This window comes from Dermacentor albipictus, unplaced genomic scaffold, assembly GCF_038994185.2.
Source record: "Dermacentor albipictus isolate Rhodes 1998 colony unplaced genomic scaffold, USDA_Dalb.pri_finalv2 scaffold_28, whole genome shotgun sequence".
Lineage (NCBI taxonomy): Eukaryota > Metazoa > Arthropoda > Arachnida > Ixodida > Ixodidae > Dermacentor > Dermacentor albipictus.
The window spans coordinates 1,767,621-1,792,475 of record NW_027225582.1 but is presented as its reverse complement, the minus strand read 5'-3'; the positions used below and the strand labels follow the sequence as shown (position 1 = coordinate 1,792,475).

The following is a 24,855-nucleotide window of genomic DNA, read 5'->3' as shown; positions in this document are numbered from 1 at the left end:
CATAAGTGCCACATAATCCACGCTAAACATGTGCCAGTTTCTCTATTTTTTCATCTCGCTCGCCACTGGCCGTTTGCTCTTGTATCTGTGCACTGCATTGATTGTTTGCGATTCCATTATGCACCAAGGTCGATCTTGCCGGGACTGACAACATTGGCCGCTCTGGGGCAATTTACAGGAGAGTACGTGACGCAGGTAAGTTCTTGTTTATGCGGACACCTAGGAAGAGTTTAGCTGTGATCAGCATGATTCAGTATGTGTTGTATTGACTTGAATGTTCAATTTTGTAAAGTTCATAGAAGAGTAACATTAGCATCTCATTTTTATAAGCAGCGCAAGCTCGATTTTTGTGTGCACTTTTAATTACCGTGCGATGACTGTCATCCTATCAAATTTTATCACCCATTTCATACTGCAACCTCTTTTGTATTTCTTCGCCATTGCTCTAAATTGTAGCGGTTATTTAAGCCTTAAACATTTTTCTGCTTTGTTACTAGAACAGCTTCTTGATCATTTGGTCCTACAGCTTGTGTTAATCATTGTTTGCGTGACTTTCGCAGGCTCCCTCAACCATCCTCTGCTCACACTGAGCCGTGTCACAACTGCCTTGGTGGAAAAAAAACCGCATGTCCCGTACAGGTGTGTGTGGCTAAGTTTCTTCATATGGGTTTTTTATCTATGCTGATTGTGTTAGTGCAGGAGAGACCATCTCGTGGAACATTTTTATCTGGGCCTGTCTTGTTCAAATGCTGCAAGAATGGCTGATGATTGTTTATTAACATTTCGTCCTTCTCCCCATTCATGTTCAAAATACAGGAGAGCCTCATAACTATGTACCAACTTAATAATTTATTCCGGCATAAATATAGTTGCAACTATTTCCCCGCATTGTCGTCATTGAACCTAATGTATTGGCTGACCACCCGTAGTCGCTTAATTCATGCCAAACTGTTGTGCGCGCATACCATAGATAGCGAAACTGCGGCACATGGACATTTCCCGGTCTGCAGCCGTGACCGATAGGGCTGTCAAAACATTGTATCCATGACAATTCCAGCTCCAATAACTTCTAGAGCTTCCACGTCGTTGTCATGGATGACGCAGTATGGATCATTGCGAGCGTAAATGAAGGTTCCAGAAGGGCTGGATCCTGCAAAGCAAGAAGCTGATACTGTATCGAGGTTGATGCGACACTTGCATAGGCAAACTTCTCATTGCAGTCCCCAGTGCATCTACATGAAGGAAGGCTCTGAGAAGCAGCCATGGCATATTCTAGTGCAGTGTGCCATGAGCATGACCTAGGTTTTCTGTGCTATATAAATAGCATATTCTACAGTCTCTGCCTGCAAAAATCGTCTTTTAGTCCTTTATTTTCAAGGTGTGCATGCTGTTCGCAATTTTTCATCCCTCGCATACTTCTCAAATTGCCAGATTGTGTGCTTCCTGTGCTCTGTCAGTGCACTGTCACGATTTTGTTTCGCATTGCATAAAGCACAAACACACACAGCAAGATATATATCATGAGAAGCCAGCAAACATTGACACCAAGGACAACATAGGGGAAATTACTTGTGCTCAATAAATGAAATAAAGAAACGATAAATTAGTGGAAATTAAAGTGGATGAAAAAACAACTTGCTGCAGGTGGGAACCGAACCCACAACCTTCGCATGGCTAACGCTCCCAGGGTTCTACTAGAACACACAAATACCCAAAAAAGTGGATGGGAGAACGACGCCGCGGTAGCTCAATTGGTAGAGCATCGCACGCGAAATGCGAAGGTTGTGGGCTCGGTTCCCACCTGCGGCAAGTTGTTTTTTCATCCACTTTAATTTCCACTAATTTATCGTTTCCTTGTTTCATTTATTAAGCACAAGTAATTGCCCATATGTTGTCCTTGGTGTTTGTTGGCTTCTCATGATATGACTAATAAAAATCGGGCCCCTCGGTTAACTTCCTTTCTTCTTGTTGACAGCAAGATAAATGTAGCTCTTGTGTCCGATAGACCTGAAGGAAGACGTGGTATGTTGCCTGTAGTCGCTGAACAAGACGGAATTTGGGCTTGATTTACGAATGTTGTGTCGAGTTTCCCGAAAAAAATCTGTTCATGAAAACAGTTTCACTCATTGGTCTCTGAACCTCCCGTTCAAAATCTTCCGATTGTGCAAAAGGAATGCTTTTTTCATGCAATTTGACAGAAAAGTTCCTGAAGCAGGTGAAATCGGGAGCAGCACAATAGCTTAACCTCGCTGTGATATACGTCTGTCGCTGCGTTTCTTTCAGTCTTGTTCTTCCTTCCAAATTCGCTGCTGCTGCTTCTGTGCCGCAACGTCTATCAACGTTAAAGTGCGCATGTATCCCAGATATAGGGTGTGTACTCAAGGCATGTACTATAAGAATACAGTAAAAGCTTGTTAATTCGAATTCCGCAGGGATGCTATGAAAATTCAAATTCTAAAAACAATATTCTAAATGATGAAAGTCAGAGGGAAAACATCGCTCGGTTAAGGCGCGTTTATAGACCGACGTTGCGTGAGCGAGCGCACACACACGCTACGTCACGTTGGCGCGAACAGCGTCTACAGTTCGAAGCACTGGCGCAGCCAACATAACCGGACGCGGCCAATGGGGCCCAACGTCGAGATGGCTCTTGCTCCATACGTGCGTTCGTCGCGACGACTGCGCCGACCCACAATGCATGGCGCGGCAACAAAAAAAAAGTGCCCACGCCGCTTCGCCGACGGTCGCAGGCTACCGATCAAAGCGGCGCGCGGGTTGGGGATCGTTGGCGCTTGCTCCCAAGAAAACAGCCGACGCCGCGCACGTCGAAGTGTAGAGGGGACTGCATTTCGGCTGGCGCAGCGCAAGCGCCGTAGCGTGACTTGTCGCACGCGACGCGCGCCGACGATCGCCGCAGCAACTAGAGCTGCGCTTTAAAATGCCCTCTCGAAACGCATCAGAGCCTCTGCGACGTTGGTCTCCTTTGCTCGTAGATGCACCAGCAGCACGCGGCCAAGTTGCACTGTACGCATAGGTGGCGTCCAAACACGTATCCCAGCGATTCTTTCCTTTGAGTAATAACCACGAATCTGAAATGATATGCTTCTTGGTACTTCGAGCGCCGATAAACGTCTCTGCCACCGTGTTATAGACATCACGTGGTGCCACTTCTCAGCAGAACACCTCGTAGAAGAGCATAGGCTCCAAGATGTGACATGAACAAAAAAAAGAAAGATGCAGATTCGCCCGTGAGGCGAAGCATCGATTGCGATAGCAAATTAGCAGAGAGCCGTATGAAGTAAGGATAGTACTTTTATCGGCCGTATCAACTTGTAAACATTCGCTTTCTAGCTAAAATATTAAGCATGGTGTCGGCCCGCACAGCAAACATGAACACATCACACCCTATGACTACGGACATTCGCTGTCAAAATGCTGGCGTGAGGAAACGTGGCAGCAGCAGCGATCGAAATGATATTCGTGCAGTCTATCGCTTCAGCGCAAAGTGAGCGCCGAGAACACGCAGCACGCACAAAGCTTCGAACCGGCGACGCAACTAGACTCCGCCCCCCACGCAGATCGCTCTCAACATACGGCCATACGGCGGCGTGACCGCGCGCAGCCCCCACATGCGCAGTTGCAGCCGGAGAGGACGCTCCACCCTGTTGGTGCCTCGCAACGGTGGGTGCCTCGAGCACGAGAGAAGACAGCGCGCTTCCTCTTCGCATTCGTCACTTTCGTGTTGGCGAGATGGGGCTGCGATCGTGGGCTCCCTTCGCACGCTGAGACGTTCCCGGACCCTCGAAGCGAGTGGTCGCATCGCCCCTCGCTCCGACGACTACGGCTTGCCCGCCACTACTCGCGCGCGCACGTCTCCGCCTCCTACCGCGCTCATGAGCGCAGCCCTTTTCAGGGCTCGCACGGCAGCTGGCCCGACCTACTGAGCCACGCTTCCGCTCGGAGGCCCCATCTGTTATGGGTGACCCTCCGAAGAAGCAACAGAGGAAGAGGCCGAAGAAGCCATCTCCTGGCCTCGACGACTCGGAGTCCCGACGAGCCCTGCAGCACCACCCGCGTGGTAGCAGCCGCGCAGCGGGAGATCGCCTCCTGCCTTGCGATGGAAGCGCGGGCTGAAGGCACGTACGCTGCGTGCACTGTCGGCCGACTCGGCGAGCTCCACACCGTCATGCCCACCTTCGCAAGGGAGTGCGACGCCATCCGCTCGCTCTCCAATACCCCTGGATACTTCCTTCCGCGCGTTTCCTTTTGATGCGCCGCAGACTGCTCCCAGCGGCCACCACGCCGCACAGTCCGCCTCAACGGACACCACCTCAGAGGCCCTCACTTCGGCTGCCTCCACCGACGACGATGCCAGCTGCCCGTCGACCGGCGACACCGACGAGAGTGCCGGCACCTTCTTCTTGCCCACCGCAAGTATGATTGGTGCCGACACTACGTCCTCCCGCACGGACGCGACCACCTCGCCCGAGGCAAGTCCTGTCCGGCCGGATTTTCCATCATTGTCGTCGCCGACGGCCTGCTCGTCGCCACCGCTGACCAAGCCCACCGCACCTGCGGCGGACGAGGGATCGCTCCCCGCGGCGGTCGCCGCTCCTGTCGATGACGACCCAGCTGACGGCCCCTCGTCCAACAAGAGCCGGCCGAGAGCATCTACCCCTGCCCCAGTACTTGAGGGAACAGGGGAGCTCAACCTGCAGCTGCTCGAGGCAGCCAAAAACGCCCAACCCTGCCAGCCTGCAGCGTTACAGCCGGAGAAGCCCGCAAGAAGGAGACGCCGTTTTCGACGGTTTGTCGACTTCGAGCAGCATTCCCCACCCGCTGACGGCGGTGTCGCTCACGATACCTCAGTCACGGTTCTATACCGTCCCACCGGGAGCAAAGCAACCTTCCTGGCACTCTCGCGGGATACTATCGCGGCGCAACTCTCCTGTGTTCCAGGTGTGAGATGCGTTCGCGTGAACTTTCGTCGCAGTGTGGTGGCTGCGGATGTGACGCGCGGTGCCGACTTGGCACCCCTCCTCGCAGTGTGCGACATCAGTGACGTGGCGGTGCGCTCGAAGGCACTGCACAGCAACTCCTGTGTGGGTGTCATTTATGGGGTCGACCCATCCTTCGACGCCCGCACTGTGAAAGAAAACATCCAAGCCCCCGTCGCGGTGCTGTCATGTTCACGGAGTGGCGCTAGCGTCACTGTTACCTTCGCCGGGAGCGTCGTACCCACAAACGTGCGACTCTTCAAGCATCTCCGCGCGGTTCGTGCCCGTCTGCCTCGACCACTACAATGTGACCGCTGCGGCGTTTTCGGCCACGCCGGAGCCACCTGCTTCCGCGACGCCCGCTGCCTTCGCTGCGGTGAGTCGCACGCCACAGGAGACTGGCCCGCCGAAAAGTCACGCTGCGTAAATTGCAGTGGCCGTCACCCCTCAACCGAACCGAGCTGTCCTGAGTGGCAGCGCGAGAGAAGGGCGGCCGTGCTGCTGTCTTCGTCCCAGCGGCCCCTATCACGCAAAAAAGCGCTTGAACCAGCCGGCGCCGCACCTACCGAGCCGCGTACGGCCGCTCCGTCTACGTCTGCTAGCTCTCCGCAGGGCCGATCCTACAGTGACGCCCTGCGCGGCCGCAACAACCAGACAGCCGCAGCTGAGCCGTCCTGCGGCCCTCAAACCGCTGCGAACAGCGACCCCAGAGACGCGCTAATAGCCGCTCTCGCTGCTGCACTGCGGACCCTGCTCGTCCAGTGCCCAGCCATCGACGGCAACGTTCGTCAAATGTGTGACGCGGCTCTCGCCGCGCAGGAAGCACTGCTCCGTCACGACTAGGCGCGTCACCGCGCCTCATAAGCGAAGGCCACCGACTTGCCCGCGCACGGCGTTCTAGCCGCTGCCGCCGCGCCTCTTTCACCCCTCTATCTATTCCCCTTCCCCCCAGTGCAGTGCGGTTGAGGTGTCCTCATCTGAGAGACAGTTACTGCACTGCATTTTACCCCATGTTTTAGAGCGCAGCTCTTTGGCGTCCGTTCCTGGGTTTCGCGTCGTCGTCGTCGTCGGCGTTGTCGTCGGCCTCGTAACCCGCTCGCCGACGAATCTGCTGCTCCGCCGCCGCGCATGCGCGCTGTCGGCTCTCCGGGCGAGGGAGGATGATGGAAGGGAGGAGGAGAGACTGTGGAGGAGGGCTGGCTACACAAATGGCTCTTTGGCGTCCGTTCCTGGGTTTCGCGTCGTCGTCGGCGTCGTCGTCGGCGTTGTCGTCGGCCTCGTAACCAGCTCGCCGACGAATCTGCTCCGCCACCGCGCATGCGCGCTGTCGGCTCTCCGGGCGAGGGAGGATGATGGAAGGGAGGAGGAGAGACTGTGGAGGAGGGCTGGCTACACAAATGGCTCTTTGGCGTCCGTTCCTGGGTTTCGCGTCGTCGTCGGCGTTATCGTCGGCCTCGTAACCAGCTCCGCCCCCCTTTCATCCCCCCAGCGCTAGCAGCGACCGACTGATACCGCTTTCGTGAGTCCGCTACCGCACTCACGAAAGACGTCGTGCACTTCCTGCAACTCGCATTAACCGTCCATCGATCCACACCGATGTTAGTAGTGGGGGACTTTAATGTTGACATAAAGACAAACAGCAATTTCCTAACACTTATGCGGGAGAACATCCCGTTCCTCTCGCTCGTAACGCGTCCCACGGCTGTGACAACCTCGCGAGGCACTTGTATAGATCTCGTCTTTGAGAATCAAGCATTGGTGTACCAAGTCGAACATATATCAGTCTATTTCTCCGACCACAAAGCTTCCTTCATGACTGTCAAGAACTGTTAGTGGAGTCTTTGTTAAAGGAATACGTGTGAAAAATAAAAAAAAATTATGTGATAGTGCATACATGTGTTGCTCGATTTCTTTGCCTCAATCTATCGAAAAGGTGAAACAGCTTATTTGCTGCGCTCAAATTTCGCATTAGGAAGTAACGTAATCGTCGGTAATTTTTTTCCTTCCTAAACCAAGAATCTCTCTCCCTTCGCACGCTTTCTCTCGCAAGTACAGCGTAGGGGGGGCAGGAGTGCACTTGGGGCGTCCATATAATTGCTCTGGCAATTAATAAAAAAATAAACACGCAGCGCCGCGTCCGCGTTTTTATCTTGAAGATCTTGAAGATCTTGCAGATCTTGCAGATCTTGAAGATCTTGAAGATGTTGAGAGAGCGAGAGAACCGACCTGCCTGCCTGCAACAGATGGCCGCAGATGGAAAGAGCGAAGCTGCGCGGCGACGATCGTTGCCAAAGCGCTCCCGCGCACTTGCACACCCTCCATCCACGATGGCGGGGAGTTCGAATTATCGGTGGCTGTGCGGATTTCCGTGTGAATTGACGAGATGCGTTACATATCGTTTTCAATACATTGTTGGACCACGGCGGCTACTTCGAATTATCCAAAATTTGCAATTAACGAGTTGTCAATTAACAAGATTTTACTGTACATGAATTCTCTCTCTCCTCCTAATATCATGTCTGCGAGATTTATATAAATTTTAACCCTTTGTATGTCACGCATGTATTATTAGCATAGACTAGATCAAATGAAAAAGCATTTTATCTGGTTTACTTTATATTCAGTAATTCTTACTACACATATCTGTACATCAAGAACGTCGAGTTATATTCAAGTGGACGTATCTGAAGTAATTCAAAAGTCCGCCCTCTTCATACAGAAATAGAGGCTTATTACTGAAATCTGGAGTGTAAACAGGCACTCTGCTCTTTTTACTGTTTCATTGCATGCATGTTGGTAACACACAGCTGGGCCACTATTCTGGAGCAGTTTGACAGGGTTATGATCTATGCCACTGTAGCCATCTGATGCCTTTTTGATACCACATTACTGGATGCTCCACACTGTCTCCAAATGGCGTTTCGATGACCCGTTCTGCTTGTAACGGATGAACTTTCATGACACACTTGTGTTAATTATATCATTTACAATGTTAACTGTGCACTTCAATATCTGCGCTGCAATGTCGCTGAAGCACAAGCCCATTTAAAATTATTACTCCATGTTTACTTGCATAATGCTTGCACCCCCCACTCACCATCAAAAATTAGAATTTGTTTTTTCTCGAAAAATGATCACACCCTTGATATTTGCTGCAAAGATAGCAGCCTGCTTGCTCAGAAATCCATGTTGACATTTACTGTGAATATGTAGGGCCATAGTCACTTTATATGCTTAATGACTCTTGGTTCAGCTAGTGTCTGCAAATAATGGGCTTTTGCAGTTCCTGCTTGAGAAGAGCCTCTGCTCTTACTACAGATGTAAGTGCTGTTTGAGTTCACAGTGCCTGGCGTTGAAACCAATTTAGAACTATACTTGTTAACTTTTCTATTTACCATCTTGAACGCTCTACCAGAAAATTTTCTCTGCATATTTATTGCGCTCCTCTACTTCGCATAAATGTTGCTTGAAAAAAAAAACTGCGAGCATTATGTGAGCAAATCTGTCATGTAGTAAAAGCTGGTTAATTCGAATTATGCAAGATTCGAACTAATCAAAGTCGGAGAAAAAATCGCTCGGCTAAGGCGTGTATATAGTGCGACATAGCGTGAGCACGGGCAGACGCTACGTCAAGTTGGTGACAACATTCATAGTTCGACACGCTGGTGCAGCCAATACAACCGGACACGCCAGCCAACGCGGTCCATCGTCGCGATGGCTCTTACTCCATCCGCGCATTCGTCGCGCCGACTGCGCCGACCCAAAGTGCATGGCGCGGAGATAAAAGGTGCCCACGCCGCTTCGCCGATGGTCGCACACAGCCGTTCGAAGGGGCGCGCGGGTTGGGGCAAGTTGAGGATCGTCCTGAGCACGCTCCCAAGAGAGTAGCCAAAGCAGTTGCGTCAAAGTATTGGGGGCGAGCTCCACCACTGGAAAAGCTGGCGCTTCTGTCGGCGTGACTTGGTATGAGGGGTCACGTGGACACAGTGGCCGCGTCGGCTGCTTCGGAAATGCCGAAGCGAGGTGAAAACTAAAGTTAAAAGTTCCACCTGAACTGCCATTCTGATGAAGTGGGCAGGTTTTCCCGCTTCGGGTGTGTGCTTGACAACACTTGAAAGCACTAAAATAGGTAGTGGCTCCTTTTGAAGGCGTCCAAGATGGTAGGCTACTGCTTGGTACCGCAGCGCCGCACGTACACAACGGAGCCCAATGTCACGTACCCGCTGGAGCTATGTGAAGCTTGGATGGAGAAACTTAGAACCGGCAAGCAGCCATCGGCTACAACTCGGGTGTGCAGCAAGCACTTTCGCGACGAAGATTTCTGATAGGGCGTCGGAGCTGCGATTTTCACAATCGTTCAGTGAGTAGCAGAAAGCGCGCACTGAGACGCTCGCCCACGCACTCTGCCCGGCTAATGTCGTGCAGCTTTGGTCTATAAACTTGTTGGTGCTAGATAGAAATAGAACGACAAAAAGCACACTAGAAAAGGCATGGCATATGCTCATACTTGTGTAGCACCAAACAATGAAATCTACTGGATTAAGAAAAAGAAGCTGTGGGCAGTTGCTCACTGAGAAGGCAGATAAAGATACAGTGCAACGCAACAAGAGAAATAATGATATTAAAACGTCCAAGACTTTAGAATAAAATAAAGAAATTGAATTGTCGCGACCCCATAAGTCACCGTCGTAGGCGTCGAAGCCCCTAGATATAACAAGATTATTTTTGAACAGCTGTGATAGTGTCCACGCAACAATGGTTGCTTGTGTACTGTAAGCTGTTCATATTGTTACGGTGGAAAAAGAGGACAATGCTGTCGAAGGTGAAAACGATAAAGTGGCGACAGCCTATCTGGATTCTCGGCTGCTGTTTTATACGCATCATGTAAATAGTTTTATACTCGAAACATTTTGGTGGACGTGCGGGGTACGCGTCTTCGCCACGGAACTCCGCAGCGGACGTCTCACCCAACCTGCGACCATGCTTCCAGTGGAAGGCATCGCATCTGCAGCAGCAGTGCCAACTACACATACCCAGTACGTTGCCCTACCTCAGACGCAATACCCCGGCAAGTTCACCCGCGTGGACGGTGTTCACGTAGAAGAATGCTTGAAGATGTATGAGCGTGTCAGCGAGGTGAGCAGGTGGGATCCGACCATAATGCTGGCCAATGTCGTGTTCAACCTCGACGGAATACCGCGAACGTGCTTTTACACACACGACGAAGAGCTAACCCGCTGGGACTTGTTCAAAGAAAAGCCGTCCGACGTTTTTGGCAATCCGACCAGTCGACAACTAGCCGCCAAGCAACAACTCGCCACGCGTGCCCAAACTGCTACCGAGTCGTACGTCTCCTACATTCAAGACGTCATAGCCCTCTGTCATAACATCGACACTTCCATACCAGAGGTGAACAGGGTTGGACACTTTATCAAAAGCATCACGGACGATGCATTCAACCTTCTGGTCTTTAGAAACTTATCGACTGTTGACGCCATTGTGAAGGAATGCCGCCGTTTCGAGCAGGCGAAGAGTCGTCATATATACAACCAGTTCACACGGCTTCCTAATACTGCAGCGACCTCTTCCTATACGGAGCCCACCGACCAATCTAGCTCGCCACCACCAAGCGAAACGTGACCCTGTATTACCATTGGACACTTCACTCCCCTTGATACAGGATTCGAGGACCAAGTATGCCCGCCACGCCATCGCCCACTCTGACCATGCGCGCCAGCTTGCCTCTACTCCTCTGTTGGCATCACAGGAATCTCACCGGCCCGCTTACAATCGCCGCCATCGTGACACCTATTTTTCACCAGGCTCTCTCGTGCTACTTTGGTGCCTTTGCCGCCGAGTAAGGCTCTCCGAGAAACTCCTTCCGTGCCACAAAGGTCCTTACCGTGTTCTACGTCAAGTGACCAATGTCACTTATGAGATAATCCCCGTGACCTCCGTCATGCCACCCGGTTCCACATCACCTTACCTCGTACACGTCTCTCGGCTTAAGCCTTACTATGCCCTTACCGACGGCCCCATCTGAAGCACCGGGACGGTGCATGTTCTGCTGGGGGCCGTGTTACGATGGAAAAAGAGGACAAGGTTGTCGATGGTGAAAACGACGAAGTGGCAACAGCCTCTCGGGATTCTCGGCTGCTGTTTATATACGCATCGTGTAAATACATCGTGTAAATAGTTTTATACCCGTAACAATATGCTGCGGCCTAAAGCTTGACTGGTCTTCGGGTCTCGCAGGAATACCGACCAACACAGGTTCGAGCGTAGCGAGCCAGAGGGCCGCGTCAGCCGTCAGCCTCTAGCGCCGCTGCGCGCGAGCTCAGGCCGCAAGGGGCTACCGAGTGACGCACGCAAAAACACAGTATTGTCCTGAGTTAACTGATGCCGTTTATTGTAACCGGCGGCACCAGACACTGCACAAACGCCCGGTCCCAGGGTGGCGGGGACCCAAAGGGGTCCCGCACCAAGGGCGAAAAACACAGTGACGGGCGCCTAAAGACGGCAATCAGAGAAAGGCATGCAACGAGAGCGGACACTCCCATAGAGCCCAGCGGCCCAATCAACTGCAGCGCACCAAGCCGCCGGCGTTAACACCTGAAACACAGTGCCAGTTTCTGTTTATTGCGCGCGCGTTTTGAATACTAACTGGTACGCGTCACGCCGGTTCCGTTGGCTTTTTTTTCTTTTTCTTTTACAGCTCAATCGCGCGCGGTCTTCGAGCGAAATCATTTTATTAATCAGTAAAATTGATTGCGTACGATCTTCACAAGCCTCCATCGAATATGTGCCACGTGCAATTTCATAAAGACGCAAGACACCTCGTGTAATGAGGGAAATGTTTATTTTATTCATTATAAATGCTCGTTGCGGGCTTTTTGTGCATTCGTCCAACGTTGTAGCACCAGGTAAGCAGCAGTAGTTTCCGCAGGAAGCCCCACCAGACGACGTCCGCTGAAAAAACTAGAAGCAAGTGTTATTTTGGTATTAACATGTAATAATAATGCGTGTAGAGGCGAAGCGTGCAAAAGTGGTGAATGGGCGGAATGCAAACAAAAGCTGTTCGTATTTACACACATGGCGCAGAAAATACCCGACTCATCCCAAGCAATACCATATATACCACAAACACATTCTAATTCCAAGCATTCCCCTCTTCCCAAGACTTATTTCCTGCACTTTAATAGCACGAATGCGCGGGCTGCGGCGCGTTTCGCGAACTTGGCTACAACCGACGCGATAGTAGGCTACGACTACACAGAGGGGGCCACAACATAGGCTCTCAACAGGACCTTGCTGGACGCTCGCAGAATTTTTTCTACTCGCACTCAAGACAAATGCGTGGGTGCCGTTCATAAGACAGTGGTGGTAAAAACTTTAATTCGTCAACAGAAAATGATTTATGAGATTAGATGTGGGAAGTCATGATGGCTTCGTGAGGTGGCCGTCAGAGCGTGTCTTACGGTGACTTCTAAAGCCCAGGTCACGGCCCGCAGTTGAACCGCGGGTTCCGAGCTGGTCACCGCAGCCTCCCACTGCTCTCGGTTGGATAGCTGCCATTCGCCTCTAGGTTTAAGCTCAGGGCATCCGTGCAAGATGTGTGCTAAATCGGCTTTGTCGGCCTCGCATAGCGTACATTCGGGGGAGTGTGCCCCTGGGTAGACTATGAATAGTTTGTACGGGTTGGGGAAGGTGTGTGTTTGGAGTTGCCTCCACGTTGCCTGCTGGTTTTTTGTTAAGGAATTGTCAGGGGCTGGGTATTCGAGTCTTTCGTTTTCATAGTATTGCGTAATTTCGTGGTAGGTTATCATGCGCTCTTTTGCTCCTCGCAGGATCGGTTGGCTCACTGCCCGGTTGACGAGTCCTCGGGCGAAATTGTGAGCCGCTTCGCTCCCGGGATGGGACGAGTGCACAGGGATCCAGATGATTTTGATCTGGCGGGGCGTGAAATGTACTTTCTTTAGAATTTGTAGCGCCGGTTCGTGGGTTCTACCTTTGGCCAAATTACGCACTCCCATCTTGGAATCGCAGAAAATTATTTTGGCTGCGGTATTTGTGATAGCTATTGTTATCGCGGCTTCTTCCGCATGCCTTCCAAAAATGGTGACCGCGGTGATTGGTTTGAGGTCGTTTCCTACTACCCCTGCGGAGAAAGCGTCGCGCTCTCCGAGTTCGGCTACGTCTACGTAGACCACCTCCTCGTGGTTTGCGTAGTGTTTCTGGAGTGCTTTGGCCCGGGCCTGTCTCCGTTTGGTGTGATGCTCCGGGTGCATGTTCTTTGGGATTGGATTGACCCTGAGGCGACTGAAGATGTCTTTGGGTATGGGCCCGACGTTTGCTTGAGTGCTCTCATACGCGATGTTTAATTTACTTAGCATGTGTCTTCCCGCAGGTGTCTTGGTTAATCTTTCTTATTGGGCTGTTCTGTGTGCTTCAACTATTTCGTCAAGTGTGTTGTGGACGCCCATTTTCAGGAGTCTCTCGGTAGATGTGTATCTCGGCAGGTGGAGCGCCGCCTTGTAGGTTTGTCTTATGAGGCAGTTTACCTTTTCCTTCTCCGCTTTATAGAGGTTGAGATATGGGAGGGAGTACACGAAACGGCTGAACACAAAAGCCTGGATCCCAAAGTGTTCGTTGGCGATGCGTCGGATCAAACGGTTGGTTTGGTTCACGCATGCCGTAAGTTTGTTGATAGTCACTGTGTTTTCGCCGTTGCTTTGTAGGTGCATAGCAAGTATCCGGATCGTTTGGACCTCGCGAACTAGGGTGTCGTCCACGTATATTTCTATAGGGACTGAGGTTTTTGTATGGCCTCGTGGATTGTACCTCATGACGAGAAGTTCAGATTTTTGAGGGGAGCACGATAATCCTATCTTTCTGGCGTGTTCTGAGACTACGTCTGCTCCAGTTTGCAGTCGGTGCTTGATCTATGTCATCTATGGTGGTGGGTTCGTCTAGTGCTCTGATGAGTCTAAATTTGTCCCAGTCGGTGAGCGTGACCTCTTTCCTCCCTTTCTATTTAGCGATGTTGCCGGGATAATGGTTTCGATGATATAATGATCGCTGCCTAGGCTACAGGCGGTGTTCCTCCATCGCCTTTCTGCCATGTTCTTACTGAGCGTGAGGTCGGGGCTGGTGTTCGTCTGCACACTGTTTCCTATTCGCGTGGGTTGTAGCGGATCGTTCGGTAATGTTAGGCCTTCGTCTTCTATGTAATTCCATGTGGCGGTGCCCTTCTTGTTGTTTGTTTTGTAGCCCCAGGCCATGTTCCTGGCTTTATAAAGTCGCCTACTATTAATAGCGGCTTGTGTCCACAGATCCTGAGCGTTTTGTTAACTGCCTCTATTATCGGGGGTGGCTTGATCTGGGGGCGCTGTATACGTTGAGAATAAATAGGCTCGCTTGCCCTCTTTTCTGTGGAATTATTTCCACGAGGAGGCAGCCCGCGTCCTTCGTGTCTATTTCGTGTTCGATGGAGGCCAGGTTTCTGTGGACCAAGACGGCCGCATGCGGGTTCTGCGCTCTCGTTTTTTCGTATGTTTTATAATTTCTGTGTTTGGTTTTAATTTGTGTTTCTTGCAGTGTTATAATGTCCGGAATTTTCGGCTTGTCCAAGTTTTGGATGTGGAGTTGCAGGTTCTCCCGCTTTGGGCGGAAGCCCCTGCAGTTCCACTGCCATATTTTGATTTCCTTAAGGTTTCCCTCCATATTGGTTTGGTCTTTGAACCTGAACGTTGATGAGAACGGATTCGGATAGTGGCATCGCTGCAAGTTGCTCAGCATGATCTGCGAGTTGAGTTTGTATCGTGGCTACGGTAGCCTCTGTTTGGCTTAGTCTGGTCTCCAGGGCGTCCATGCGCCCGTTTAGCAGCGTAGCTAACGCGCCAATTTTTCCTTCATGTCTGCCCTAATTCTGTCTTCGGTTGCTGCCGTATTCTCGCCCATGCGATTAAGTCGGGTGTTCATGCCTTGGATTAGGTAAATTACATCTTTAGGGTGGGGGTTTCCGCGTCTTTGACCGTTTCGATCGTTCTTTTTTTAGCCCGGGGGGCTTCGTTGTGGTGACGAGGCACGCGAGGATGCCGCGGAGGGGGTATTCAGCTGTTGGGTCTCGTAGAAGGGGCGCGTTGTTTTCAGCTTTGTGTTTTATTTTGGGGGGAGTTTCTACCCTGTAGGTTTACAGTGATTTCCTTAAGTTCTTTGATTGTTTCAATTTGTCTTTCAATCGTAGCCCTGAGCTCTGCGTTGCCATCTCTCTCGGGAAGTCTGCGGTTTCCAGCTCACCTGTTTTGGGCGTCTTTGACTGTCGGCTTTCGGGAAGGGAGGGAAGGAGATGGAGCGGCTCTGAGTTCTCCAGCGTCTTTGGCTGAAGTTGGATCTTTCCCGGCTCCTGGAATGGTGTCCTTTACTGTCTTGTTGTTGTCCGCGTTGCCATTGGCTTTCGGTGGGTTTTCTTCCCCTATAGTAGGGTCTTTCGAAGTGGGCCTTGCAGCTTCTGGCGCCCGTGAAATGGTCTCCGTTGCACAGGATGCATTTTGGGGTGCAGTCCGGTTTCTCCTTGGCCGGGTGTTGCGTCCCGCAGCGGTTGCATAGGTTGGTCTTTTCCTTCGGGCAGACGTCGGCTCTGTGTCCTGCCCGTCGGCAGTTAAAGCAGGCTTCCGTTTTGGCACGGAAGGGGTAGCGCGAGTATAGTCTTCCGAACAAACGGATTTGGCTGGGTACCTTTTGGGTTCCAGTAAAGGTAATTAGTAACGATGAGGTCTTGCCTAGCCTTCTTGCTTCTACAATTTGTCACCCTTTGTTGAGGTCCTGGATGTCTTCGAGGATTTCCTCGTGGGTTTGGTCTTCGAGCACATTGTAGGCGATTCCCTTGATGGCTTCGTCCGGGGCCGCATTGTATGCATTGACAGGGTACATCTGGTCGATGATTCTGAGGTTTTGTAGACTGCCGTATTTCTTGACTGTCTCCGCCGATGGACAGCTCACGGTGAAAGAATTATTGGTTGGGTTGACACGCGCCTGGTCTTGCTTTCGAGCTGCATCGATGTCCGTGTCGGACCCATGGCATACCGTTTGCAAGAGGGTGGTGGCGGTGTAGGAACGGAGATCGAGGCCTCCTTTGGGTCTGAAAACCACATTATAATCCGTCGCCGGGAGGCGAGGAAGCGGTCTCCTTCTTTCTTTCTTTCTTTCTTTCTTTATTCATTTATTTAAGACATTCCTTACAGGAATGCCTTGGGGGACGCGACAAAAGGCACTGAACGTGCCTGACTGGGCCTCGCCACCCTTGGCAGCAGCAGTCACACTAGAACAATAATAACAAAAGTATTCACTACAATAGGCTCAATTTGGAACACGATAGAACTTAAACATCAATAAGCGTTCCTTATCAATAACATAAATCAGTAACATAATAACATAAATACACATACACGTCAATAACATAAATACACATATTAGATACATTATACAGGTGTGTCGCAACTATCGTCCTAGTACAGAAAATATATCGGACTTTAACAATAAAAAGCCAAGACACAGAGTAAGAGGAAACCAACTGGGATCAGACCTGCAGGATTTTTAGTCTGTGTTAAGGAAAACATTTTTGAGCAATTTTCTGAAAATGTGCACTGAGGTAGCTGTAACGAGCGCTTCAGCAATTTCCGGATATTCGTTGAGAAGGTCTGGTATCGTAAAGCTTAGTTTTTGATCGCCATATTTTGTACGAGAACGTGGCCTGGGTATTAAATTCTTTCGTAGGCTGTACGGACCAGGTTTCACTTGATATTTGGTTTGAATAGGTGTTGTTTGGTGCTGATGCAATAATTCCAGGGCCAAGTTGTATTTATACAATTTATGAATAGGCAGTATTTTATTAGATTTAAAAAAGGGTGTAGTGTCTTCAGAAAGTTCTAAATTTCCGATTGCACGCACCGCTCGCTTTTGCAAACAAAAAAGACTGTCTAGGTTGGTCTTAGTCGTTGTTGACCATACTAAGAAACAGTAACATAACCGGGAATGAAATAGCGCGTAGTATATCTGCCTTTTCACCGCAGACGGGATATAATATCTCACTTAATTTAAGATTCCAACAGCTCGCCCTAGCTCACTCCGGAGCTTGTCAACGTGAGGCGTCCATGAGAGGTTTTCTTGAAATGTCACCCCCAAAAATCTAACTGATACAGACTGTTCGATGGTAACGTTTTGAAATTTTAAATCCAAGTTTATAGTCGGGTGGTGTCCTCGCGGCCGGAAGAGTAAGTATTTCGTTTTGCTGATGTTTAATTGAAGTCTGTTAGATTGAAGCCACAAATCCAGGCCTGTTAGCCATTCGTTAGCTCGATGAAATACCTCTCTTTCATGAGCACCTGTGAAGAATACATTCGTATCGTCTGCGTATAAAATTAACTTTGTATTTTTGTTAATGTTTAGAATATCGTTAATGTATAATAAAAATAACGTTGGTCCTAGTAATGATCCCTGTGGTACGCCAAATTTTACAAATTTTAAGTCCGAATTTACGCCATTTATGCATGTGGATTGAGCTCTCGAAGTTAAGTAGCTTTTTATCAAAGACCAAGCTTTACCCCGTATTCCATACAATGGCAATTTCTTTAAGAGCACATCGTGTTGGACACAGTCAAAAGCTTTTCTAAAATCCAGAAATATTCCCAGGGTAACTATTTTCTTTTCGATGTTGTCTAGTATGTGCTCCTTTATTTCAAGAAGGGCACTTTCAGACGACTGATTGTTGCTCGGCCATTGCCGTCGTCGGTCGTGATGGATGACGCCAGCGGCGTCGCAGTCTTCTTCTTAGGGTGGACGAGGTCGTGGGTCTTGATGGCAGAGGTCCAGAGCTTTTCGTTGTTGTACTCTTCCGGGGAGATATCATCCCCATCCACGGTACACTCCATTCGGGCTCGGCGCCGGCGGTCTTCGCCGGCGTCGGCAGAAAGAGGCCCTAGTCGAGTTAGGCCTAAAATAGGCCCGGCTAGACTATGTGCGGCTCGGGGGTAAGTGCCAGAAATGTGGCTATGAGCAGGTCTTGTCTCCAAAAACGTAGCGGTTAGATGCACAGCACCCTCACTGACTTCGGTGTGATGTTCCCGGATTGCCGCAGTCCGTAATGTTGCTGAAAATTGGACGAAACTCGGCAGACCCCAGCACACATTGCAGCATAGCATATTGTCTTCAGAAGAGAGAATTTTAGCGTTACTAGTTCCTGGCGTTTGAGCTCCTTGGCTTATCTCTTGCGCGTTCTGCCGGCGTAAGCAACACACTCCTGTGTTATCACTCTTGACGATTGCTCGTCGCGTTTTCGACAAGCGTGGGTAGTGAAAGAAAGCTTAAATTGTTGCGGGGACATAAAAATTGCGACAAATTTGTCGCAGTAAGATTCAGTACGCGCCAAACTATCTTTGTCACCACGGCCGAGCTGCTTTTCGCTGCGTCACGACAGGCGCGGCGAGCGGGCCTCATAAGTAACAAAAAAGTACCGAAAATAATTTTCAACTATGTTGGGCGTCAGAGAAAGCGCCATGAACTTGTCCTTGCATTTAAGCGCGAAACCACTCATCCCGGCCGAGCTGCTTTTCGCTAACCGCGTCACAGCGCCAGGCGCGCCCACTGCGCTCAAAAGGTACCCCAAAAAGTAATTAAATTAGCTTCAATAATGTTGGCGGTCAGGGAAAGCGCCAAAACTTGTCGCAGTAAAATTCAGTACACGCGAAACTGCGTCAAAGCACGCTGTGGACCTGCATTCGTCCCGGACCAGGACGAATTTTTCTTCAACTGCGAGGCCTTTCTTTCAAGGAACCCGTACGGGTTTTTATTTGTAGCAATTGCTACGAATGGGTGGATGTCTGATTTTCACCTTATTATTTACTTCTCTCCACCTTGCGGGATTCCGCAGAACTATTACGGCAAACAGGTTAAATGTGCCCGCGCAATGGCGCATCGAATTCCCCAAATCGCCACAAGCTCATGGCACGGTGCGAAAACATGCTCGTAGCGAACGCGACACATTGTGCGCGGACACGGATGCAGACGCGCACTCGGTCCCCGCGAACCCGTACGATCGCTGCGTTGAAGCTTCATTCTGTTACGCTCCATTAGGTTATACGGAGGGCCCACTCTAAAAACATATTTCATACAGTTCGCTCTCGGCGAGTGTTGGCCTTTCATACAGGAAGCCGCTTCGGGCAACTTCGCCGCGGCTACCGCGCGCAGTGTGCGTTCACTGTACGCATTCAGTGTCTGTGAACCATTCTGTGCTTTCTGTTTGCCCAAGATTTTTATTTTGACAGTAAAAAGCTGATATTGCGAGAGTAGTTACAGAAATATCCAAGAGGGCTCCCCGTGGCGTTCTTATTGAGCGCCTACAGCCAAGCCTATGGGGAGCGCGCATCGTTATCCCTCAAACGACTCAATCGAAGCGTATACGACAGACGGCGACTCTGACGTGCTCCCGCATTTCGGCTTGCGCAGCGCAAGCGGCAAATCCTGACTTACCCCTCCCCCTACCGCCTTTCGCGCGCGCTTGATCGCGTTACCAAGAGTGCGCTCCCCTCCCCCTGTTACCCTTTTGCTCGCGCGGGAAGGCGGAACTCGCGAAGCCGCCATCTTTCTTGTCTTGCATTCGCACTTTCTCTCGCACTTAAAGCACGGAGTGCGCGGGCCGCGATAGGATCGTATCGCACTTTGACTTTATATGTAACATGGTGCGGCTCCACTTCGGCGATCGCTCTTGTCGTGCCGAGCGCGATTTGAAAGGTGCGTTTGCAAGCAGCCGCTTGTAATGCAATCGAATTCAATCATTTGACCATCTGCGTCCGCGGAAGTTTCAATTTATTTGACACTTTTAGTTGGGCGTCCGCAGCAGCTCTGCGTACGCAACAAGCCCGCGGAGGCGCCAGTACGCATGCGCAGTACACAGGTGTACGCACGGTATCTTGCGTGCTACCTCAGCTTTTCAAAAGCTGCGTAGCATCCGCTGCGGGCTCAGCGGGCCTTGCGGGACATTCTCGCGTGTCTACGAGAGCGCATTTTTTTATATCGCTCTTCCCGAAGATATGACTCCGTCTTGTGGTTTGACTTCGTGGCGGCTCATATTGACTACAGAGTTTCAGAAGGTGGCATGTGGCGGTGCTGAGTAGCGCACTACTGGTTCTTACGTCAGCAATCCCCTTCTCAAATTTTGCGTCCAGCCAACTATTGCCTATCATGCGCGCGCGTTTCGCTACGCACGCACGACCTCGCGCGCTGCGTGCGTGCGTGGTTGCGGATGCCCAACTAAAGCTACCTGTTGTCTTGGCATTCCTTTGCGGTGGAAGTGAAATTTTGTTACATTGAAATCGAATACAAACACACTTCATTATATTGAGGCTCTGAATATATGGTGTTCTATGGACAAGAGGTAATGAAAAGTTAAATACTTGATTATACCGAGAATTTCGTTATAGTGAAGTTCCTTTTATCAAGGTTTAACTTTACTGACGTCTTTAAATATTCATTTATTCCCCAAGACTGTCTCAGAATAGAATCACCTTCACGGTGCCATCACATCCATTGAACATGCAGTCATCCAAGGCCTCTGTTATTGACCGCCCACCAGAATAACCTGCACTGTTAATTATAAATATTTTGTATTTTACTTCGTATTAATAACGTTGTTGCATACGGTGTTGTGATTTGTATGGACACAAATGTATTCACCCCCTCTATAACACCCTGTGGGCCCCCTGAAGGTACTACAATAAATAAATATTCCATCTGAGCTTATATGAAATGAAGTTGGCCAAGGTAGAGCAGATGACCAGACTGGTTGACAAGCGAAGGAAAATGCCTTCGAGGACAGCAGAGGCTTGTGTAGAGCGAGAAAATTGGGAGTCCACAGACACAACATAGACGAAATTTGAGATTGCTTGGAGATGCTTTAGACCTGCAGTGGATATTAGGCTGATGACAGAAGACTGTCATTTTATTTTGGGAGATTTAACGTATACAGAATGACCCTGTTCATCTTCAAGTAGTTTCTGTAATAGGAATGTATTATAGTTGGTCAACTTTATTTGCCTCACCGACACTAGATGTGGAAACGGGGTTCTGAATCAATTTTTTTCTTATCTTGGATCGTGAACCTTTGCACAACACCTTTATTGTCGCAGCACTGGAATGTGACTACAGCCGAACACATTTACAATGCAATGACCTGTATAATAAAGGAATAATTCTGTCCCGGTTCTATTGTAAGCTGTGTGTGCTCAACCTTTCCAACAGAGGGACCTGTGTAACGAACAATTTCGGAGGCCCTAAGCAATTCATTATGAAGACGTTCGGCTGTATAGTACGTTGCCTGAATGCTAATAAAAGAAGTCCTTTGTACTTCAGACATTCCTAATTTTAGTTGCTCATTTTGTGTTGCAGGAGACCCTGCATTAAGTTTTTTTTAATTCAATATGTGGATGTTGCTTTATTCAGTAGACCACAAAGAACTATGTAGGCATTCTTAGACTTGTTTTTTAGATGTGGGCAGGATAAACTGTAACAAAGATTGCGTCTTTTCTCCACTTTATCCCTGGAGTAGCAAATATGGTACTGTTGGTACGAAAGAGCTACTAGCTGAAAGAGGTTGTGGTAGAGCACTTATGGAAACATATGTTGCCGCTGGGATACAAAGGGGTCAATGTTCAGATTGCTAGGTATGAAATCAAATTGTTGCCTTCTTATTGCAGGGAAAGCAAGCTGACTCGGCTGTTGCAGGACTCCCTGGCTGGCCGCACCAGGACTTTCATCATTGCGACCATCTCGCCTGACGTGACCAGTCTGGAGCAGACGTTGAGCACTTTGGACTATGCTCATCGCGCCAGGAACATCACCACCCGTCCAGAGGCCAATCAAAAGATGACAAAGCAGGCACTGGTCAAGGCGAAACCGCCTTATTATGTGTCCTCTATAATTTTTGCTTCCCATTTCTGTCGACCTGGCTGTAGGAAGAGAGTCTCTCTGCTTGCCCTTATATGGCATTTGCCTGTTTTTTCAACTTTTAGACATCCCTCAATGCTGTCACATAATAACCTCTTAGTCTAAAATGTTCGTTGTCTTCTTGCTGAAGTAGTGCTTATCACTTTGTGTTACATAGGTAAACTGCCTGTCTTTACATATACCTTTGCTGCTAATTTTGCGACCTTGACAATTCCTTCGCTGCAGTTGTTCCGAATTCTTTCCTCCACCTGGATTTACAGAGATGGCTGTTGTATGCTGTTCCTGATTGGGTGCATGTTATGCCATGCCTGTTCAGGACTGCGTAGTGACACACATGCAAACCATTGACAAGAGACAACTGGTGTACTTGAATCATTGTGGCTCATTGGAAGTATTTCAAACCTGCGAAATTCAGTCTTTGGCCCTTTGGAATTCCATGCAGTCTTGTTAGATACGGGACCGTTTCCTGAGCCTACTTCCAGTTCCACAGATCACATCAAATCACACCACAGCTAATTAAGGAGCGCAGAAACACAGATGCCACATTCCTGAGGCACGGCACCTGCAAAGAAGTTGGCGGACCCCACTTCGTGTGCAGCCGGTGGAGCTATTCACGGCTTGGCTCTTCCCGAAAGTGAAGGGAAGGGACTCTTCCGTCCTGGGACTGTTGCGGGTAAATTGGGTCCCGAAGAAAGACGGCTGTAATGCACCGTGACAACCTGGCGGCGTCGCCCCCTACCCTCTATCGTGACGGCGCATTGCATGTAAGCAAGGCAAGGCCGCAGGGAGAAGAAAGCCCTCGGACAAACACCCGAGCAGCGACTCTCTTCGCCGGGTGTGACTCCATCGCACGGGCGCCTACCATTGGCCGAAAATGGCGTCACCTGAGTGGGCTCTCCCATTGGCCGAACGTGACGTGTCTTATCGACACCGAAGGGCTTAAAAGACGCAGACCGGGAGCATTCCTAGAGGATTCCTAGAGCATTCCTTGATTCATCTCTCTCGAACTTCTTGCGACGGGCCGCAGCGTCCGAGTTGCTGCCGGCCCGTAATGACTCTACGACTGTTAATTGTCTCTCACTGTACATAATGTAAATAAACCTCCCAAGTGTTTCATCCCGACGTCCTCCTCAACTCCTACAACTGGTTGCTAGCGGTGGGATCGCCTCCAAATGCATCAACTGGTGGCAGCGCTACGGATCAACCTTCGTCGAGAGAAATCCTGAGGAACCCGGAACAGCGAAAAAGAGCCTTCGTCCAAAGGAGTCACGAGGAACCGGGAAGAGCGAAGAAGAGAGAGCCTTCGTCGGAAGAGGTCCTAAGGAACTGGGAGTAGCAAAGAAGAGCGAGCCTTCGACCCAGGCAGTCCTGAGGAACCGGGAACAGCGGACCAATGAACCAGATGGCAGGGTGCTGCAACCGTAAGTGAGCGCGTGGTTTTTTTCGTTTTGATTCGCCAGACTCAAATGTTGTGTGTTCATTTTGATAGTTCTGGGAATCGGGAATTTGTTGCATTGTGTGTTTGCCCAAATTAAGGAAAACAGTTCTAACCACCAGTCGGGCCAGCTGCCATGGATCTAAAAGGTGGACGAGGTTAGACTTGTTGGTGTGCGACGAATTGGGAGTTGAGGCGGACGAACAGATGAAAACGCCAGCTATCATATAGGCGATTCAAGATTGTGGCAATGATGATGAAAGCATTGAGCTTGATTGGGAGGTGATACAAGAACCACGGGAGCGTGAGCGTCGTGAACGTAAGAGGGAGCGTAAGCGTGAAGAACGCAAGAATGAACGGAAGCCTGAGCTTCAAGAACTTGTTCAGAGTGTCAGCGTGAGCGTCAAGAACGTGAGAATGAACGCGAACGTATCAGGAACGTAAGCGTGAGCGTGAGCAAAAGTATGAGAGAGAGAAGGAAGCATTGTTAAAAGAGATACAGCATTGTGATCAGTTAATGGCACAGAGACAGCGCCTGTCTGAAAATTCCGTAAGCACTACAGAGCACAAGAATGAGGAAGTGTCTAGCGGATTTTCGCCAATATCCGATGAGAAGAGTAGTGCCTGTTAGATTGGCTGCACATTCATAGGTGAAGGGAAAAAGCTAGCTGCTAACGATGCCTTAGTGGCAACAGAGGCCGTTAAAGGCCGTAGTGAAAGCGAGGATGTGCTGTGCCAGCAGAGGACTGTAGAGACAGCTAGGCCAGCTGCGAACAAATTGGCACAGTTACCGCGCGTGTGCGTCACTTGTAATGTTAGCGAGGTTGCTAGCGAAGAAAAGGGTACTGCTGACCCGACAGAAGCGAGCACCCATGTCAGGTCAGATCTGCGTGCCGAAGTGATGTGCAAGCTGGACGATGCAGTTGAGAGTAGTTCTCAAGATGGCGAGCTCCGTAGCTCAAGAGAGGACAACTGCATTGTTCAGGGATCGGTGCAGCTCTCCGCCAGTCTAGATAGCCTAGATAGGGATGATTCAGTTATTAATAATTCGGACTGTGCACGTGAGACAGCGATCGATACCGACAGGCTGTGTGCCGATGCACAGCGTGAGCTGGCCAATGCAGTAGAGGGCAGTTCGCAAGAATGCGAGTTGCATAACTCGAGTAAAGCCTGCTGCATTGTTCAAGAGTCACTTGAGCTGTCCGCCAGTCGAGGCAGAGAGAGTGCTGATTTAAATAAAAATCAATCAGAATGTGCGGGTAAGAGACCGATCCGGGCCGATGAGATGTGTAACGGCCAGCACGAGGCACGAGAAAGTGGCATAAAACGGAACTCCAAGAGAAAGCGCCGCAGAAAGAAGCGCCCTAAAGATAGGAATGCGGTGACTAATGTAGTGCCGCCAAAGTCCGCGAAGCATGTTCTGCA

At 50.0% G+C, this 24,855-nt stretch overlaps 1 protein-coding gene across 3 annotated transcripts in view; it reads left to right on the top strand.

Annotated features, from left to right (window-relative positions):
* Nucleotides 1-24,855, top strand: part of LOC139052644 (kinesin-like protein KIF11) — a 210,399-nt gene that overhangs the window by 75,409 nt on the left and 110,135 nt on the right. For all 3 annotated transcript variants that reach the window (XM_070529709.1, XM_070529707.1, XM_070529708.1), the window contains exons 6-8: nucleotides 129-195; nucleotides 561-639; nucleotides 21,746-21,926. In XM_070529709.1, coding sequence (XP_070385810.1) covers nucleotides 129-195; nucleotides 561-639; nucleotides 21,746-21,926 — 327 coding nt within the window. The remainder of the gene's footprint in view (nucleotides 1-128; nucleotides 196-560; nucleotides 640-21,745; nucleotides 21,927-24,855) is intronic.